Below are 21,302 nucleotides of genomic sequence, written 5' to 3'. Positions count from 1 at the left end.
TGTTGTGCTATTCTCTACTTAAACACATATACATATTAGGGCTGGACAATTATGACCCAAATGAAAATCACCACCAATTGAACATTTAAACTCGAATTTTGCCTTTAGTTCACATATCAGACATCTTGACAAGATAGTCCACATTTAGTGGCATCCTCAAGCCAATGGCTTGAGACAGCGTGGCATGGATGCAAAATATTTGAAATAATCGATTAGAGCAAGTTCATATCAAATATAGGAGCAGAGTTCAGATTTTGATTATTTTCCAATTAATTGCCCAGCCCTAATATAATGTATCATTTATTTATTTTTATGAATTGTTCCAATATAACTTGTCAGCTTAGGAGTCCAGTGGGCCAAAAGTTGGACAGTGTGAGTGCCAACCTTCTATGTATGTGAGTGTGCAGATAGAGATAGCTGTCAATCACAGAGCAGCACCACCCACTCCATTCATCTTATCACCAAGTGAGATGTGTACTGGAGACAGATGTGAGCCTGGTATTGACTGAATGACAAGACTGCTGCACCCTACTCATCTGCAATGCCGGTCATCTCCACGAAAAACAATTGAGCACACTATCTATAGGCCATACCTTAATATTAGGATGTATACGCATGAGAGTTCTCTTGCTGTACTCGCTGTTGATTCCCAGTGCCAGTTCTACTTCCTTATACAACATGATAAATATCTTGACACCTTGTTGCTGCAAAAGCAGAAATGAAAGAGAAACAACACCAGTTTTGTGAAGGAATGCTAAAAAATCCCAAGAAGGATTATGGGTATTCTAGCAGAAATAAATAGGTTATTTGCACAATAAAAACTCCCTCAATGCTGAAAAGTTTCCAAGGACTCTTGGATCACAGATCAAGTTTTTTTGTTTAACAAAAATTTTCTCATGATAGTTTTACATTACGATACATTCTGACACTGATAGAACAGTAACATCTGATAGAGATATAGTAACAATAATTTTAGTGCCAATATAGTTTTTACCTGGATCTCTTATGAGCCGATTTGACCGTTTAACTAAAGGCTACTTCACTATACAGGGTTTCCATTGTAGACATTCATTAGGGAGTTCTATAGACGTCAATGACAATGAATTATATTTGAATGCTGGCTGGTAAACATAGTGAATGAAAGAATATTTGGGTGGTTGCCTAGCAGTAAAAACGAGCGAAAAATGCAGAAATATCTTTTGTGTTTAGCCAACTGCTGGCAGGAGAGGATTGCTGAAATCAATATACCAAATACTGTAGGAGTCACAACTGTATCTTAAGAGGTCCTTCTGTAGCTAAAAGCTTATACAAGTGCAAACAAGGGTCAAACAAATGTATCAAGTACCTCTTACTACTGGAAACACATGTACATACAGCTAAAAGGAAGCCAGGAGGAAAAGATAAACAATAATTTGGCAAATAGCCATTTAAGATGCTTGGTCCTCTTTAAGTTCCTGAAGGGGTGATTCTTTAAAGGGGTTGAATCAACATACAACTTTTTTTTTTTTTTTTTTTTTTAAACTTGAACAACTGTGCAGATAAACCATCTGTACTGTACCATGTGTCCTCTCTTAAGATCTGCACCCCAATAGCACCATTACATTTTCAGCTTGCAGTGGCCAGAGTGGTGGTCCTTACTATGTGGCTCTCTGCTTACTAGTGAAAACTTCATTTTCAGGTGCACCTTGCTCTATGTACTTCCTAAATGGCCAATTCTCCTCAAAGCAATTATTCATGCCCAGCATGTCCTCCATCTGTTAGGATGGCACATGCATGGTCATGTAGCCTTGATCCAATAAGCAGATATAGGGAAGCCAATAACAAACTGCGCATACTTGTCCTGGATTAAGATGGACTACAGGTCATATCTATTGGCAACAGTGCTCAAACTGTGGTAGGGAAAGGGGGATTTTGTTGGGCTTTTTCTAGTAACAAATACACTTTCACTAATTGCCATCAACGGGTTACTGCGATATTTTACCAAGTACTTTTTTCTATGAAATAAGAATTTTGTGTGAATATCCCTTTACGAATACAGTACAGAGTTACTCACTGCTTTTCTCTTCAGGACACAATCCAGTCTCCATCGATTTCCTTCCACAACTGGACGCTTCAGAAAAATTTCTGGACTTAGCCTTGAAAGATCGTAGGAAAAGAGCATTTGTGAATATAAACTCTATAAGCCACGTATGACCAATACATAATTTTTAAACCCCATTATACACATCCATACATGTGAAATAATTTTGAAGGTACTACGTAGAACACTTAGGCCAGGGACCCATGTAGTATAAAAGTTGCCATTTTTTCGCGACAGAAAATGTGGCGTTTTACAATAGCTATTAAACCCATCCACACATTGTAGAAAATATCCGCAGTGGACACGCTGAGATTTCAAAATCCATCATTTATGTAAATCGCAGCATGTCAATCATACCTACGGAAATGCTAGCGTATCCTATATAGGTATAATTGAAGCAGAACGTCCTGGGAGAGAAAACTTCTGCCAAAGTTTTCCCCACAGCACTTTTTTACTGTGGTTCACTATGTGGGACCTTAATCTTATAGCTAAATCCACACATGGCATCCTGCAGTGCTTTATTGCAGCACAACATCGCGGTTCTTCCTGCATCGCTTTTGACAGAAAGTTTGCAGAGTTCTCCTCTGCGCATTTTCTGCTTTATTTATACCTACAGGGAAACCACTGGTGTTTCCATAGGTGTAATTGACAAGCTTTGATTTCCAAAACCGTAACAGTTTTGGAAATCGCAGCATTCCCGCTGTTCATGTTTTATGCAGAATGGGGATGGAACTTGCTAGAATCCCATCCACTTTACTGTGACTGTAAAACACAGGGTTTTTTTTTTTTTTTTTTTTTTTTTTTTAAGCATTTACGCCACGTGATGCCTGGGCCTAAAAGGGAAAAATCGCGGTGTTATACATTAACTGCAAAGTGGATGGGATTCATGTGAATGCCATGCCCACTTTGCGATTAAAACCGCAGTGCGGACATGCTGCAATTTCCAAAACCACGCTGTTTTGGAAATCGCAACATGTCAATTGTATCTTCAGAAACAACGACAGCTTTCGTGTAGATATAATGGTAACAAAGTCCACAGAGGAAAACTCCGTGAACTTTCTGTTCAAAATGCTGCAGGAAAAACAACGACGCTTTCCCACCGTGGATTTTCCCGCAGACTTTAGCGCTGTGTATCGTCACATAGGGCCTTATCCTAAGGCTGCGTACACACAGTTTTTTGGTCAGGAAACTGACTCAAATTCCTCCTCCTAAAAATGCCTCACCATAGGACTGACTGTATGGTGAGGTGTTTTTTGGAGGAGGAATTTGAGTCCGTTTCCTGACCAAATTCCTGAGCCAAACAACTCGGTGTGAATGCAGCCTAAGGGTTTCACCTGCTCTCCTTTCTCCTCCCCTTCCACTTCCTGGTTTCAATGACAAGTTGGTGGATGGGAAAAGCCTGCGGTATGAAACCTAGGCAACGAGCTGTAGACATGGGGTACACACATTCGGCAGTATCTTACAAACAGAGCAAGATAGAGAAATGTATTGAGTAATATACTAGAATTGAATGATGGGAATTCCCCTATAAAAGGAATCTGTAACCAGAAACCAGTATATCAACCCAACCCAGCAGATAGGTTAGGGTCACTTGAATCAAATAGTATTTGCCCCTTGAACTGGTTGCCAAGATTTTATTGTTTTTGTCAAAGTTCAAATGCAGAGGGGTAGTTTGGATGGGAGAAAGAGGCAGCTGGGGTATGTGCTGCAGGGAGGACATCAGGAATCCCTTTTCTGGATTTAGATACAAAGTACAGACAAAGGAACTGAGCCTTTGCCCCAGGTGAAGGAAAGTCTAGCAAACAGCTCTGTGCAAATGAGCTCCTTGAACCAATGAGGTAAACGGCAATGTCCTCTTGCTGTAAAGAGCTCATTTGAATAATAAGAAAAAAATTATGATACCACAGTAACACAGCTATGAATGGTTTTACTTTATGGCATCTGATATTTTGGCGCTGCATACATGCATTTTTTGGTGCACTGTGCAGAGTATTTTTGCATTGTTTGCCTTAAATTGCAGCACTGTACTACAGTGCAGACTGTATATTCTGGAAAAGCACTGTAATTGTCATTACTTCTGCTTGGTATGGAACTATAGTGTGGACAGAGGACTGCAATGTAATGTATAGGCACTGACATACTAAGTAACGTGGCTAGGCACTTTAGGTGTACTGTCCTGTAAATGCAGTAATACGGGCAAAAAATAATAAAGCTATAGCCAAAAAAATGTATGTTCCTTTACTTCCTGCCTCACTTCTGAATAAACAGAGAATTATAAAATGTTCCCTATGTGATGTGAGTCATTGCAAACCTTGGCACACACAACATTCACACTGCACAAGTGCCAAGGTTGCCATTATGCCTTCACAACTCTAGGAAAGTGTTGGTAAGAATTTGCAGCTTCACAGGGTTATGCTATGCAAACACTAGGACATTCCTCTTCCTGAGAAACCATCTTGGTCCAAGACGTTGGGAAGCATTAAAACAAAGCCAGACACAACAATTCAACGTCTGTGTTCTCATTCTGTGCTATTCATAACAATATGTTGTAGAGAGTGGTTTATTCTATTCAGCAAATTACTGGGCAGCAGTTTCGGAACAGTCTAAGTATATTCCTGCCTAATATGAGCTGGATCGCATTGATTTGTATCAAATACTAAATTATGTGCTCTTTTGGCCTCCATTTGTCTACATACAAGACTCAACAGGAAAAGCTCAATAGCGCCAAATTTTATTTAGAGAGCATTTAAAAATGAAAACTATCACAAAGTTTTAGGAATCCATTAATATAATTTAATTTTTAAGAGATATTGCAAATTTAAACACATGCTGGTTTCAGACCTTGAGGCTAAAGCCCCACGTTGCAGAAACGCAGCTTTGTTTGTTGCAGATTTTGCTGTGGTTCTATAAGCCAAATCTAGGAGTGGCTACAAAAGGAATCCACTCCTGGCTTTAGCTCAACAAAAGAAACAAAATCTGCAACAAAGTCTGGTCTGGTTTACACAAATAGCATAAGTTCTCTGAATGGAAGGTGTGGAAACAGCACAGAACAATGAGCTTTGTTGTCCATAACTCTCAATTACTTCTATGGGTGTTTCAGTGATGTTGTGCCTTTAAGATCTACACTGTAAATTGTATGCCTGACCATTGAGGACCATCTTCTTAGGAAGGTCGCAGTCAGGTAAGACCTGGGGTATGGACACCGAGGGTAGGGGTTCATTATAGATAGTGGGTTCCAGCGGTGGGACCAGCATCTGTCAGATATTTATAGCATTTCTTGTGGGTATGCCATAAATGTAATTCATGGGAAAATCCCTTTAAGATGTGACAGTGTGAAGCAACATTTTGTGCACAATAAGCCAACTAACCCTTGGTATATACAGTACTTTGCCAAGACAGCCTAAAGATGCAGAATCAGAATGATTCATTGTGATAAACTTACTACATTAAAAGACTCCCTCCATCTTTATGCCATTTAATTAACACAGCACATAGAGTCTTTTGTAAATATATCTTAAATGTGTTGTGTATATTAGGAAAAACATGGCTGCCTACTTTCTTAAATAGCACCACACTATCTTAGGTGTTGTATTTTGGACTGTACCTTATCTCCACTCCAGTGAATGGAGCAAACGTGTAATGCTGCATACATAAGACCTCTGGCAGAACAAAGGATCAGACATTATAAAAAACCCACCATAGGTAATTCCCCCGCCCCACGTCATCTCCCCCTTTTACTGCCATTTCAGGCTGAGGTAAGGTGGACTGCATTGTTCTTCAGTGACAGGAAGAACAGAACAGACGGCCCTCATGATCACTACTTTATGCAAATCTCATTTCATACAAAAATAATAAATGTGTAAATGAATTTACCATTTTAGATTTATTACACGAGATTACTAGCAGCACTTTCAGAAGGGCAGCATGGGCATAGGCATGTAGATTATGAGCCCTATATGGGACAGTGACTGTCAATGTCTGTAAAGCGCTGCGGAATATGATGGCGCTATATAAGTAAGCATAAAATAAATAAGTCTAGTACTTAATAATAGGCACACTGTTATCACACCACAAGAGCATTAACATTTTTAAGGCTGTGTTCACACAGAGAAATTTGCTGTTTATTTGGGGGCGTATTTCTGCCTCTCAGTTTTTTTTCAAATGGGAGGCAGAGATCGCAGAAGGACACAAAAGAAAAAAAAAAAAAAAAAAAAAAAAAAGAAAAAAGAAGAAGCGTCCCACTTCATCTTGCCACGGATACCAATTCCATGGCTCGAGACTCCCTGCTGACTAAGCCCATTCATCCAGGCCTAAGCAGCAACGGGAAGCCGCGAGGGAATGCTGATGTACTATATCAGCATCGCATCACAACTAAGGACGAAAAATGAAGAGAAACATACCCTAAGGAAACAAAGTCTGAGAAGAGGTAATACCTACCACCAGTCTGTAATGAAAATTTCTTCCTTTGCTGCTTCCATTGCGTCAGCTACATCATTAAAATATCCTTTAGCATTGACGTACCTAAAACAAAGCAAATGTATTACCATGTGACAATAAGGTCATAATCCTGAAGGACACATTTGTAATATATAATGTACTTTAGAATCGCCTTGTGTACTAATGGCATCACCTTGTGACTCTGTAATAATAGAGGCCATGTTATTTCTGGCCATTAGACAAATGTTGTAATAAAAAGGCAAATTGCAGGAATGTTTTGCTGAAATGAGCCATAGATAGTGGTGTGATTAACAGCTGCGGAATTATTTACTGGCTACAACAACATTCCAGCAGAACCTCATGAAAGGAATGAGAAGGTATGTTTAGCTTAAAGAGGTTTTCCCAGTAGAGACACTTACGGTACTCCCTAACCTGTGGCTAAGTCATAGTGCTATTGTATTTCTACATGTCCAATAGAGATGACACCTGCATAAGAAATACTAATGGGGAAGATTTATTAAGACTGGCATATTTACACCAGCCTTAATAAAGGCCATAAATGGCACAGGAAATGGGTGAATTAGGAAGAGGCTCTGGTCTTTTCGTAAGCCTCCCACAGATTCCAGCAACAGAGTGGAAATCTACACTAGTTAAGAACTGGCATAGATTTCCATTAAAACTCATCTCAAAAAACTGGTGTGCAAGGAGTGATTGATGCAAGAAAAGGCCTTGGTGCCATATGTGCATCATAATATCATCCCTCTACCTATAGGGATTGATACATTTCCCCCTAATGAGTCTATAGTGGGGAAGCGGCTTTCATTTTAACCCGTTCAGGCGCAGAATCTGCGAGAAGAAGGGGCATGTTGCTTCTTTTTTCCGCTACTAGCTAGCGGAAAAAAGAAGCGAGCGGCTCCCACTGAAGTCAATGGGAGCCATTTTTGGAAGCGGATGTTGAGGCGGATTCCGCTTCAAAATCCGCTGCCAAAAGACTCAGTGCGAACGAGCCCTAAGTGTCTCTAACAATCCTGCTCCTCGACTGTTCACAGTAAAAATTAAAATAGCAGAAACGTAGAAAACATCTTTATAAAGAAAACTTTTTTTTGTCAGCAGTCATATAGGTAGGCAACAGCTTGAAGAACAAAACTCACATATTATATTCACAGACCATCAAATTTGACTAATATAACAGATTACTTTGGTTATTCTAGGCAACAAACATACCATTTGGTGAGGGTGTTTTTTTCGACTGCTGCAAATGATCCAAATCTGTGATCCTGCAGGAAATTTTTTCCATGTTTCCTAACAAATTCTTCAATAGCCTGGCCCCACCAACGTGCATGTCTGTAACTGTTACACTTCAAAATTAAAGACCTGAAAGATAAAAAAAAATAAAATAGCAACTGTTAAAGACAAATAGAGAAACAAAGTAATACAGATTACATATTACTATACATCCTCTAAATTGTACAATGTTGTAACAAGAAAGTCACTGGCAGGGTGTGCACACACTGAATAGCTCTTTAGAGATAGCCATTTAGTAGTATGTTGGACTTCCTTTGGGCTTCATCCCCACACCAATCTGTGTGTGCCACGAAAGCATTCCACCAAACACCACTACTCCACCCCCTCTTGCCTTAACTGTTGACATAAAATAGGAAGAGCTTATTGATTCATGTTGCTTGTGCCAAATTCTGCCATCAGCATTGGGCAACAGAAATCTGGATTCATGTGACAAGGCAATGTTTTTCCAGATCAGTTACCCAATTTTTGCATTTTGTTGTCCCCTCTGATTTCTGATTCTTACCTTTCATTTTCCCCAAGCTGGTGGTCTGCTATTATAGCCCATCTGACCTATGCTTCACATCCTCCTATCACTCCTTCCTTTGACAATTTGTTTACTCTTACAGGATCCCTCTTAACTGGATGTTTTTTCTTGATCACACCATTCCTGGTATACTTTGAACACCAGTGCATAGAAAAAGTCCACAAGGCTGGCAGTTTTTGAAATATTGGCCCTGGATAATCTAGGCATGACCTTGCCTTGGTCTAAGTCACTCTGATCACTCAATTTTAACATTGTAATGTGGATTCACACTGAAGTGATCCACAGAAAATTTGCTCTCTTGAATTAATGCTTCACTATTGTGACACTATTCTAATTTTATACAGCAAAGATCCAATAAGGAAAGAGCAGGTGCCTCAAAGGTGGCTATTCAGTATACATTTAGAGATGTTGCCATTTTTGTTGATCTTATGCAATCATTTGTACCGCAAAAGAAAGATTTTAAAGGGATTTTCTCTCTCTCTCTTTGCCAGCTGTCTCTTCTTCTCTTCCTGTATTCTTCAACAAGCTGGTGGGCACTAAGAATTACCTTAGTAGATATAGACATTGCCTTTACAATGAGAGATTATCATCATTAATATAAACACAGACCAAATATGCATAGTACTGTACATGACACAGGTTTATAGAGAACTGCATCCTAACAGGACAGACAACATTTCTTGCAGTAAACTCATTATTATCTTTGTGTTTACATAGAAAAGTAACAGACACTCTGAGCCGTTCTCAGCACACTGCTATTATCTGACCTGATTGATCAGACTGCAGAACATGAGATAAATAGTGAAGAGAGCCCTGTACTCCAAGCTCGTACGCCATACACAGTAACAGTCAGTGAGAGGCAGAAGCAGCATTCAGTACAGAAGCAAGGGATAGAGTGAAAAAATGCAGGACCTCAGAGAAAGGATGTGGGTGAGATTAACCAGAATCCCATCCACTTTGCAGGTACTGTAAAACGCTATGTTTTCACAACGTGGTGCTCCAGCCTAGAACTTACTGCTGTAAAGTTCATTGCATCAACATTGTAAAAGCAATAAAATCATTCAATCATTCCGTAATTCATGAAACAATTTGGTAAGAAGATGTTTTGATCTTCCCTGGCCTTTGTCTTAAACAGTCTGGATAGTAAGCAAAGAGAAGTGGAAGTAAAAGTAGAAGTAGTGAATAACTGTACCATGTCTTTGTCTTTACAGACAAAAAAATAAATAAATTTATAAATCCTAAAACCTCACTTTTACTAAAATATGCCCGTAATAGTGTATTAAAGTGCCCAAAACAAATACACTTAAGTACTGTGTAAAAATCGATCATGGGGATGATCAAAAAAAAATAAAAAATTCTACAAGGATCAAAAACCCCAAATACACTTGCCAGGACGATTTAGGTTACTTGCCCAAATTATATTGTCTAGCTCAAGGAGCTAACCTGCTTAACATGGGTGATACGCTTCCAGCCCAGATTTAGGAGAGCTATACACCTCCAAGCAACAGCTAGAAATCAGCCTGGAGCCTTTCTATATGTGACCCAAATATCTGTACTGCTTATGGCTAATGCCCCAATGGCCGGAAACACAGCGCTAAAGCGCTGTGGGAACAACCGCAGCATGAACGCATCACGGTTTTTCCCGCTGTGCTTTGAACAGAAAGTTCACAGAGTTTTACTCTGCGGACTTTCTGTTACAATTATATCTAGGGGAAGTCGCCGGCGTTTCCGTAGATATAATTGACATGCTGCGATTTTCAAAACCGCAATGGTTTTGGAAATCATAGCGTGTCCACGCTGCAAATTTTTTCGCAAAGTGGGCATGGGGTTCACATGAATCCCATCCACTTTGCAAGTACTGTAAAACGCTGCAATTTTTCCCACGGCGTTTCCGGCCCATGGGGCCCCGGCCTTACAGCCAAGTGATGAATGGACACAGTGGTACGCATATGTGATATGCACAACACAAAATCTTACAGCATGTCAAATATTCCCTCTGCTGCATGCATCTGCAGAGTCAAGAAAGTAAAATTTCCCTCAAAACTAACTTCCTTTATTTGTGCAGAAAGTGAAACAAAAAAACAAGCCTCGACATTAACCCCTGACAAATTAAAATTGCAAAAAATAAAATTCTCTTGAAAATGTCACTTTTTTTGTTTCAGATTTTGAATTTATGGCTAAAGTAAATGGTAAATATTCCTGACACATAACTCTGGTGCCTTATGTGGATGTCAACCCTTTAGCAATGTAACTTAACCTTAAACCAGTAACATTTTATCTGTTTATAACATTTAACATTTAATTTCAATGTAGCTTTACAAGACCTTGTATATTGTGGGTACATATAATATACTAAATATTTTTTTGGAGGGGGATGGAGGTAATATAGAGCAAAAAAAACTAAAAAATATTTTTATGGCTTGCATAGCATTGTATAAATATGTTAACATTGCTAATTATGACAATAACAAACTTATATTGATTTTTTTTTTTTTGCTACTTTTGCATAACAAGAACTTTTTTTCCCCAGAAAATAATTTTACTTTGTTTGTGTGTTGCCATTTTCCAAGACCCATTATAATTTTCTTTTTCCATCACCATGGCTACAGTTGAACAGAAAACATCAATTCTGGATTCTGAATTTTAAGGTAGAATAAATGATGTACTAATTTTAATTTAGGTTGTTATAGATGTGGCAATATCAACTGTGTGATTGTTCATGGTACCCCCACCTATCTCCCAGAGTCACCTGATGTCATAGAGAGAGGAGAATACTGAAATCCTTGCACAATGACAGCTGTACGTGTTCTTCTGCACGCTGGCTGAAGTTGGAGCTGCAATAGGGGATTAAAAAAATTGATAACGCTGGTTCTCCTGGGGCTATAGGTATGATTTTGGGTTCTTGGTTGCAGAACCATTTTAGTAAGAATCCTCTACAGGTCTACTGAAGGTCTCCTAAACGATAACCTAAACTTCTAAATACTTTGCTCAAAACCAGAGCAAGAGACAGAGAAAATAGTTATTGTGGCATACAACAAAGAGTAGAAACTGGCTGAATACTTTAAACTCACCTGGAGAGATTGTCTATCCGTAAACCATACTGGGTTTCTGTGTCTTTCTTCCCAATCTTTATGTTGAATTCCTTATCAACTAACAGAACAAAGGAAATGGCTCCAGTGTCTGGCTTCATGTACAAAAGGAAGGAATCCTTCACGACCAGCCATCTGTAATAGGTGATCACAGCTATAATTAAATGTTCTTAGATAATATAAAGCAGAATGAATAAGAAGACTCGAGAAAATCACAACAATTATAACCAAGTTGTCAACTCTGTAAAAATATCTGCACTCAGATCAGCAGATCACTCATATTTATAGCTAGTGAAAGGCATGATAAGTAGATGCTAAACATCTGATGCTGCTCATCACTGGGGGACTTTGGATTGGGCCAAAATCCAAAATGATGATACTTGTTTCCCTAGATAGCAAAAGTTGGTCCATCCATAAACACATTACATGATCAAAAGGATCTACAAACAATTAATGTGTATGGTGAGCTTAAAGGATTTGTCTCCTAACAAAAAAAAAAAACCTTCAAAACGCAGGCATTGCCATGATGAATTAATTTTGTAGTTAATTTTTTTTAATACCAAAAACGCTTAAGTCCTCCAGAACAGGAACCAGTCTCTTATGGTAGCTCTTGGTTCTATTTTATCGTGTGAGGATGTCCCAGGTAGAAACCTATAGGAAACTAATATATTCGATCTGAAATCCAGTGCAAAAACTTTATTTACACATAATGGAAAAAGTCTCTGGACTTGCCAAGGGTTATTAAAAATGATGACATTTGCATTTAATACAGAAGGGTGGTGCAGATTTTTAAAGTCTGTCGCATAGGTTTTTACATCTGAACTTACCTCATGGCTTGGGTATCACACCAGCAGAAAACAGAAGGTTTTCCTTCATATTATCTGGTCATTTTGAATCCATTTAGTTAAAAAAAAAAATCACTTCAAAAACTGCCACAAAAATGGCTTGTGATTGTAGCCTAAAAGGTACTAAACACTATTAGTCTATCATTAGAAACCAAGGAAAGACTGGAAAAAGAATACGTCACTGCATTTAGTAGATGGAAGTGCCCTTATGTCACCTATTCCAGATGTACTAAACAGTGTCGCGGCATTCTTCAGCTCACTGCAGAAATGATATCAGGTCACAACATGTGTGGTAAGGCAATTGGATAAAATCATGTTAAATGTATTCTTCCAGTACCTTTTTGACCACCGATAGCAAACACTTCCTTGTCCACAGCAATTTAGACCTGGTATTCTGTGCCCACCAGATCTCTTCATGATCATGCCTTCTCTGAAACAAAGGAAAAATGGATTTAGTCAGTTCCTTTTATTTTATTAGAACAAAGCAGCTGTGGTGAGGCCCTCAAGATTCCTACACACTACTGCTAAAAAGATTACAGAAATGTACCAAGTGACCCCTCTAAGAAGGGAAGTGAAGAATCCCTGCATTACTTCAAAGCTTGATTTTAGGTCCTCAAAGGTCCAGTCAACTGCTCATGCAACGATCTATATTATAATGATACTGTATCTCAGGATTTCATCGCCTGAAGAGATGTGCCAGTTCTGATCACACAGAATAATTTGTACAAATTCCCTTTTATTTTTATGAAAGTTCTGAAGAGAAGAAAACTTACTCAGAAGTTTTCCGAACTCCCATGAAGTTTAAAGGAGAAAGCCATGTATGACTGGCCACCTTTCCAATCACAATGGCCACAGGATGGGAGATTCTTATTCTCAAGATATTTGCAGGTCCAGAGGTGAAACCCACATTTATCAAATATTTAGCCGCAGGGTGTTGAAAAAAAAATGTAATCAGAAGGAATTCTTATTACAGTCCTGAAGACATTTTTCATACAGGAAACCAATTATTTTACATGAGAAACTGCTGCAAACTTTGTCATCTATGCTTCATATACTGTACATACAGTGTCTGAGGTATGATGAATAGGTGAGAGTTTATGACCATTTTTCACTATTATATACCTCTGGCACTTAATAAAAGCAATACTTCCTCATATAATACTAGTATCACAAGAAATATTCCGATATTGAATACTGAGTTTTAGTGAGCTGTGCTTATGAGTGAATCATAGGAACAATAATTGGTTCCACTGTAAGTTGACACCATTGCAAATTGATACCATAACTCTATGGAAATATTTCTGGGGACATTTTGGGGTCTTTGGAACCAATTATTGAATTAAAAATTATCAGATAATTAATAAAGATATAGCAAATCCTTAGGCCTGGTTCACATCTGCATTTGGTATTCCATTTGGGAAACCCACTTGGTGATTCCTTAAAAGGTATACCAAACACGTTAAAAAGTGGTGAGCAATGAAAGCACACGGACCCCTTAGGCTATAATGGGGTCCGTGTGTTTTCTGAGCAGTGTCCGCACGAGTCATGTGGAGAGAAAAGTGCTGCCTGAAGTACTTTTCTCTCCGTATGATTCGTGTGGACCCCACACAGAAAAAATATGGACCCCATTATAGTCTATGGGGTGCGTGTGGTTTCATTGCTCACTGCTTTTTAATGTGTTTGGTATTCTGTTTGGGAAAGCCCCAAGCGGACTCCCCAAACAGAATACCGAACGCAGATGTGAACCAGGCCTTACACAAAAATAGGGAAGTGCTATTGGAAGCCACCCCATACTGTCATACCTAGTTTCTAAAGGGAGATCTGATCCTGGGACAGGTAGAGTACAAAACATATACTTTTGTACTAAGTTATAGAGAGGGGTTTCTAGTCAATCTGCCGTTTACCATGACCATGCCGATTTGTTGGACTCTACAGCCAAGCATTGTATATTGACAATATTGTATTCCGAGTCCATTGTAACTTTAGAAAACAATGTATCATATACAAAGTGTATGCAAGAATAAAGATTTTGGTTTTCATATGTCAGCAATGAAAACGGCAACTTGTTTGCAAAACCTATAGGCAATAATAAAACCTGAAACATCTTTTTGGCAAGTACAAAAATATGCCATGAGAAAATAATGCAAGCGCAATATGCTAACTCAACTTTCTGAACTTTTTCTGAACAAACAACAATTGAACCCTTTCACCCCCCACATTTAGTCCTCTCCCCCACTCATCTGTCCCACTAACCCCTCCCTCCCCCCCCCCTTTTTTTCCTTTTTCTTTTTTTTCTATGTTGCTTTCTTTGTCTTTAATTTTTTTTTTTATTTTATTTATTTTTTTTTTTTAATTTTATTCTTCTGATTGTATTTTGTGTTGCACTGTGTGCTTTTTCTGTTCGCAGGGCGGGTGTTCGCCTTGTAACTTGTACTTGTTTTTTCTTTTCTTATTGTTTAAAAAAATTTTCAATAAAAATTTGAGTTATAAAAAAACAACAATTGAATAACAAAATGTTAATGCAGGAATTGCGGTAGGCAAGAAAAACAAACAAACAAACAAAAAAAAAGAATAAAAGCGTTTCCTCCTTGTAAACATGAAATGGTATCCTCTCAGGACCCTGCAGCACTTCCCAGAATATCCCACAGAAAGTTTGGATAAAGCAGCTGAGTAAACTAACCATATAAAACTTACATGCCCTTCGGTCCAAGGTCATGGATAAAAGATAACTGATTCACATCAATGAATTCCCTCTAGGATAAAGCAAATGACAAATTAATAACATGTTAAAACAACAAAGCCTTGGGAAAAAAAAAAAAAAAAACTAAAAAAATACACCCACTGCCCAAGGTCTTGTTACCCCAATATAAAGTTCACTACCCTAAAGTATGACTTCATCATGTTAATTCCAAGATCATGTGTCATTTTCAGGTCGGCTTTACCTCAAGACTGTACAACCCTTACCACCCAACCATCTGCATTACTTAGCGGAGCATGAGTCTGTGCAGGATTTAACTCTGAAACCACATGGACACCATAGACTACAATGGCGTCTGTGACTTTTCCACACAGTGTCCTCACAAGTCAAGTGGAGAGAAAAGTACTTCAAGCAGCATTTTTCCCTCTGCATGATTCTCTGCGCGGAAAACACACATGGACCCCATTACAGTTTATGCGGTCCGTGTGGTTTTATTGCTCCCCAATTTTTAATGCGTTCAATATTCCATTCACGGGAAAAAAAAATCCTCATGGATGTAAAATAATACATAATAAAACACAAAATAGTCATAGATCATAATATACATAATAGAAAAGGGATATCTGTAAGATGACTGGAATGTCAAAATGTCAACAAAGGGATTCAGGGAAGGGGGATTGAACAGCCCACTTACTTGAAATTCCCACAAGCAAATAAAGTCCAACTGGGTTTAGTAACAATACTTGATCCAGGAATGGGTGGTGCACGTGAACACAGCCCACCGGCAATGGGACGATTACCAAATTGCATGAAGAAAAAGGATTCCAGCTCCACTCCAATTCCATAAAACGTAGCTTTTATTTACATCAACTTAAAATCCATGATGAAATGAGGAAAAATATCGATGTCACAGAATATCCATAATAATTGAAGGAAGGAAACACTGACGGCGTTTCGAGGTAAAAGAAGACCTCTTAGTCGTAGCCTCATGCAATTTGGAATGTCAAAATGTCCACAGCCAGTGGGATGGATGTTAGAGGGCGTTCAAAATTGCGCTGCTGTCCACCCGCCGTGATTCTGATAAAATTGCAGAAAAACAGCTCGGAGACGGCTTGCATACGGTGAGTTTAAAAACCCATTCATTTGATGAATACGATGTCCCTATGCAGTCTCTCTGCCGTGAAACTGCTCTTTTAGCATGGACACAAAGTCGGATATAGAGGACTTTGTGTCTGTGTAAAAAAAAAAGTGGTTTATGGTACAGAGGCTGCATACGCACACCAGCAGTTTACTTTAAAAATCCATTGAAATGAATGGGTTTTTAAACTCACCGTATGCAAGCCATCCCCAAGCTGCTTTTCTGCAATTTTAGTGGAATCACGGCAGTCGGACATTAGCGCACGTGTGAACATCCCCTTACTGAGAACCAGTCCTCCCAGAAATAAATTATACAGAACAGGCACTATATAAGAAGTACTGACAATAAGGGCTATGAAGCTGAGCTTGGATTCATTGTAAAGAGGATAATCTTATCACGATAGCCCTTACAGATCCGGAATGATTTGCAGGTGAAAACACTATTCGACATTGAGATCCCCAGGCAGATCTCAATTCCCGACAGTGTTTTCATCAGAACTCTTTATTTTTAGGTGTGGTGCATATAACTTTTTGTTTGATTGACACTTTTCACAACTAATCTACATTTATTTGCACTTAAAAAAAAAAAAAAAAAAAAAAATGAAAATGTACATTTGAACCAAAATTGCATGAAGATGCCTGCTCATATACAGTACCAAGTGGCATTTTGATAATGATGTAGGGGTCTACAAAAATATATAGGTATGTCAGGTTAATGTGATTTTTTTAATGATGCAATTTAGGTTTTATTTGTCTATTTCAAAACTGTGAAAATTGTTCTAACTACCAGAGATGTGATATTTCCACGACCCCTGGCAGTGAAGGGGTTAAAACCAGCATGGAGTCTAGGGAAAGTAAAACAGACAGACTTCTAACTTACTGTTGCATGATAATTCCGGTACACTGGCATCTTTAAAAGGGCAGATAGATAATCTTCTAATTGTTTCTGCAACAAAAGAGGAAAACTTTACATGAGGCAAGATACACAAGTTACAGTAATTTATGATAATACACTTCAGTATTAAAATTTGTTGTGTATTGCCTATAATTATTTCAGAAGACACAAGAAGATGTCCATTTTCAATTGACAAATTCCTACACAGTTACATTTCTAGACATCTGTAAAATTCTTCTTTTACATGGTTACAATCTGCTAATAAGCTTTACTAATCTCATTATTCTAAAGGAAGGGTCAAGGCTGGGAAAAACATACAAAGCATCAAGGCTGATTGGAGAAATTAGGAATAAAACTATAACTAACCCCTTAGTTTCCCTCCCGAACTTAATTTATTTGCTTTCTAAATTTACAAGGATATTGGGCCTTAAATTCAATACCTTAAAATCGGAAATTATGTGCAGTAACGTCCCACCAGCTACAGCCAAGCTGATCCCCCTAAACTTTGGTTTTCAAACTAGAGAGAAATATCTTCCCTATGTAGGTAGCAATCATTGTAACTTTCTGGATGCACATTTTAAGTAGAATTACGCCATTTTACTACCAAAATTTTTGAAGGATCTGTTCTCCTAACACTGCCCCACCATTTCGTGGATCCACTCTGTTAAGATGGTTACTCTTCCCCATAGACTTCCTCTGCAAACAGTGAGCCTTCACCAAAGGCCATTTCACCATAGCACATTTTCCCTTCCTACTGCAGAGGCTTTTCAGATTCCACAGATATTTAATTTTGTGCATTCGCTCACACCCCTCAATCCAGAAGTCTCCCCCACCAACTTCGAAAGACCGTCCTGTTCAGAGTGGCTGGCAAGGCCTGCCTTTCTTTTGTACATACCTTAAAACACTACCCTGACACCGGTCCAATGGGCTGACTGCTGTACATCAATCAGCAAAGGCAGTTGACAGATCACCCTCATAGAGTCCTCTTTGAAAAGTGTACTATACTATCTCACCCATTTGTTTTAGGGGGATGTAATGCCTTAGGAACTACCCTCTGTGTGTTGACCTGCCTACATGCCTGACGCTATTGGCATGCCATCCATAGGATTGCACAATGGGTATTTGGACAGTCTTTCCCATTTCAGGCCTCTATCTTCATCTTTAATCTTAAACCCCCTTCTCTGAAGTACACCCAATTTAAGCTACGACAATACCTTCCATTAGCTGCCCGAATTCACATTGCCTCCAACTGTAGAAAGTCCTTTCACTCAGTAACTGAGGTCATGCGATGGGTTGATAACATTATAATTCACAACAAAATTAATTCCATTATATCTGATACCCGTCCGACTATTAATAAAGTCTGTAATCCTTGGGTCAATAGGTTGTGCATCCCAGGTCTTTCATACTGTCTTCAGCTGTAGCCCTGGTTCTGGATTGAGCCCCCTTGTATCCCCTCCCCCTTTAGGCGGACCCTTAAGGGCCATTTTCTGCTGCTGAAGTCCGTAGTAGCGCCATTTATTTCTATACTTTTCCTAATCACCCTAGGTTAATCTCCATGTTTTTTGACTTCTCTTTATTTCTCCCATGTTTTCTTTGTATAATGTCTAATGGTATCTAAAGTTACCCTGTTAATGGCTACATTTTTTTTCTTTTGTGTCATTTTAAGATTGTATTTGACTTTGACATGTCATTGACTATGTAGCACCTAGTTGTTGTAATCCAATAAATACCTTTGAAACTAAACTCAGACCAGTGTAAAGACCGTGAAATAATTACCCTTCTGCTTGAAGCTTGCTCTTCTCTCACATTCTCTGCATTTCGGGGCAGATTTGGCATGGATCTGACATCTCCTCTTCTTACGGTTTGTCTTCTCACTGTGTGGCTAAAAATAAGAACTTTATGCAACAGTCCCAAATCTAGTGAAATCAGAAACTAGGGTCAGTAAAAACATACCTCCTAGTTGGAATAGGGATTCTGATGAAAGCTTTGTATCGAAGAAGTTCTCTGTGGAGGTCTTGAAAGTGCTTGTATTTCCTTTTAACTTGCCATGTGAACTCTCCATGAGTTAGTTCAATTGTGTAAATGTTCAGGACAGCAGTCTGTAATTCAGCATATGCCATAAGTCCACTAGTTCCATGTAATGTGATTATATATTACAGTGGTTCACAAGACTAGAAATACTGATGACCAATCCTAAGTATAGGTCATCATTGCAGATTAGTGAGAGTCTAACAGGAGGCACCAGCACTGTTCAGCGGTCCTCAACAGCTGATACACAGAGAATGGAGAAGGAGCCAGCTCTAATCTCTGTGTAGTGGATGAACAGAGTCACTGTGGCTTAGTTCCCCTTCACATGAATGGAAAGGAAGCCAGTACATAGAAAATGGAGTGACCTTCTTCCTGCTTCATTCCCAATGGGTCAGCTGCTAATGAGAGTGCCTGATGTCGGACATCACCAATCTGATATTTTAAATATCCTTATTATGGGTCAACAATATTTTGGCCTTAAAAAAACCATTTAAAGAAACATATATGCAGTTTAACATTACAGTCTTAACCCTTCCCTATGGCCTTTGTCCATATCAAGTGGCGAACTACATCTACTTGCCCTTCCAGTGGCACTGAGGGCAGGTCTACAGGAAGCATGTTATTGGTCACATATAGTATATAGTACAAGATAAATTTCCATTGTATACCACACTATAGAGATATATATGTATACACATGCATATGGAAACTGTAGAAAAATATATCCAAATTTTATAAAGGTTTAATAAAAATGCTATAAAAAATATAGCATCTAAAATATAAAAATAAAAAGTTACAGCTGTTGAGACAGATACCACAAGAAAAACTAAAATGTTTCCTAAAGTGAACATGTAATTTCTGCCACCCTATCTGAACAAGAGGTTAAAAAAAAAAAAAAAAAAAAAAGGGAGGTATGAGCTCAGTGATAGACGTTGCTTTGATTTAGAGCTTTTTTGGAGTGAAAAGCATATTAAAGCTTGACAGGAGAGACGTTGATGGTCCTAGCTACTCCGGCCACAAACAGTGATTGACAGCTTAGGATGGCAAAAATAAATAAATAAATCACCTGACAGGTTCGCTTTAACAGAGTCAGGATAATATAAGTAGTTTCATATTTTAAAGGTGCCCCTCATATCTTCCACTATCCTGATAAACTGGACAGTCAGGTAGAGGAGCTTCTGAGAAAAGCCCTAAGGGCCATCTAATCTCTTTCAATCTGTACACACTGCTTGTCCATAAACACTCGGTAAATTATTAACCATCTGCAAATCTAGTCTAATGTTATGTTTACAACTAAAAAATCCAACAGTAATAGTAGTGAGTACTGTGTAAAACCACTGAAACTATGTGCATACATATAACATTTCTAAATGCTATGTATGCAGCAGAACACAATACAAAGCACCATGGCTGGACTGTAGGAATTATTCAAGTATTCAGAAAATGTCATTGTAGTACAGTGGATTGCTGTGGCCACCTCATTCAGGTGTTCAGCAGGGCCACTACTTATCTGATGATGACCTAAGGATAGCTCATCAACAGCAGAGTCCCCTTTAGGCTAAGGCCCCAACTAGTGAAACATAGCAAAAATAATAAAAAACGATTGTGTTTTTTTGTTTTGTTTTTAGCTGAGTTTTTCTCTGTGGATTTTCTTCCCTTAGTATACTTATAGGGAAATCGCAAGTGTTTTTGAAAATGTAGCTTTGCCACAACAGTGTTTCTTCTGCGATGTGTGGATGGGTTTAGCCAGATTCTCAATCACTTTGCAGGCACTGGAAAACAAAACGTTCTTTTCTGCAGCATTTCTGCAGAGTGTTTCTGCAGTGTGGGGCTTTAGCCTTAACTTGTGGTTAGGCCACAAAAAATAAAAAATCCTCTATCCATAGGATAGAACATACATTGCTGATCGGTGGGGGTCTATCAATGATACCCCCACTGATCCTTAGAATGAGGGGAGTATTACCTCTATTGTGAATATAGCTGCAATGTACACAGGTGCACACACCTCCACATTCACTTCAGTGGGACTTTAAGAGATATCCAAGTGCTATACTATAGCTATCTCTGGCTCTCACATTGAAGTGAATGGAAACATCCGCATCCACCAGAGATGCACATCTTCATTTTTTTCGTGGCATTAACCTTTATGTTGCTTGAAGTTTAGGCAAGAATCATGTTCTGTGTAGAGAATTAAGGCAAGTGACTCTAGTTTTATCCCCATTTGTGAATGTGGTAACTAGATATTTAACATTTAACTCCTTG

The 21,302-nt window shown here is 38.6% G+C and overlaps 1 protein-coding gene across 1 annotated transcript in view; it reads right to left on the bottom strand.

Moving 5' to 3' along the window:
- PLD1 (phospholipase D1) overlaps positions 1–21,302 on the bottom strand; it is a 103,443-nt gene that overhangs the window by 40,359 nt on the left and 41,782 nt on the right. The window contains exons 4-13 of the mRNA XM_075268697.1: positions 18,966–19,111; positions 18,789–18,894; positions 16,995–17,060; positions 14,974–15,032; positions 12,617–12,709; positions 11,417–11,569; positions 7,742–7,891; positions 6,518–6,601; positions 2,054–2,135; positions 594–704 (exon numbers count right to left, since the gene is read on the bottom strand). Coding sequence (XP_075124798.1) covers positions 594–704; positions 2,054–2,135; positions 6,518–6,601; positions 7,742–7,891; positions 11,417–11,569; positions 12,617–12,709; positions 14,974–15,032; positions 16,995–17,060; positions 18,789–18,894; positions 18,966–19,111 — 1,050 coding nt within the window. The remainder of the gene's footprint in view (positions 1–593; positions 705–2,053; positions 2,136–6,517; positions 6,602–7,741; positions 7,892–11,416; positions 11,570–12,616; positions 12,710–14,973; positions 15,033–16,994; positions 17,061–18,788; positions 18,895–18,965; positions 19,112–21,302) is intronic.

This window comes from Leptodactylus fuscus, chromosome 3 (genome assembly GCF_031893055.1).
Source record: "Leptodactylus fuscus isolate aLepFus1 chromosome 3, aLepFus1.hap2, whole genome shotgun sequence".
In the NCBI taxonomy this organism is placed as follows: domain Eukaryota; kingdom Metazoa; phylum Chordata; class Amphibia; order Anura; family Leptodactylidae; genus Leptodactylus; species Leptodactylus fuscus.
This window is presented reverse-complemented; position numbering and strand designations above follow the sequence as displayed.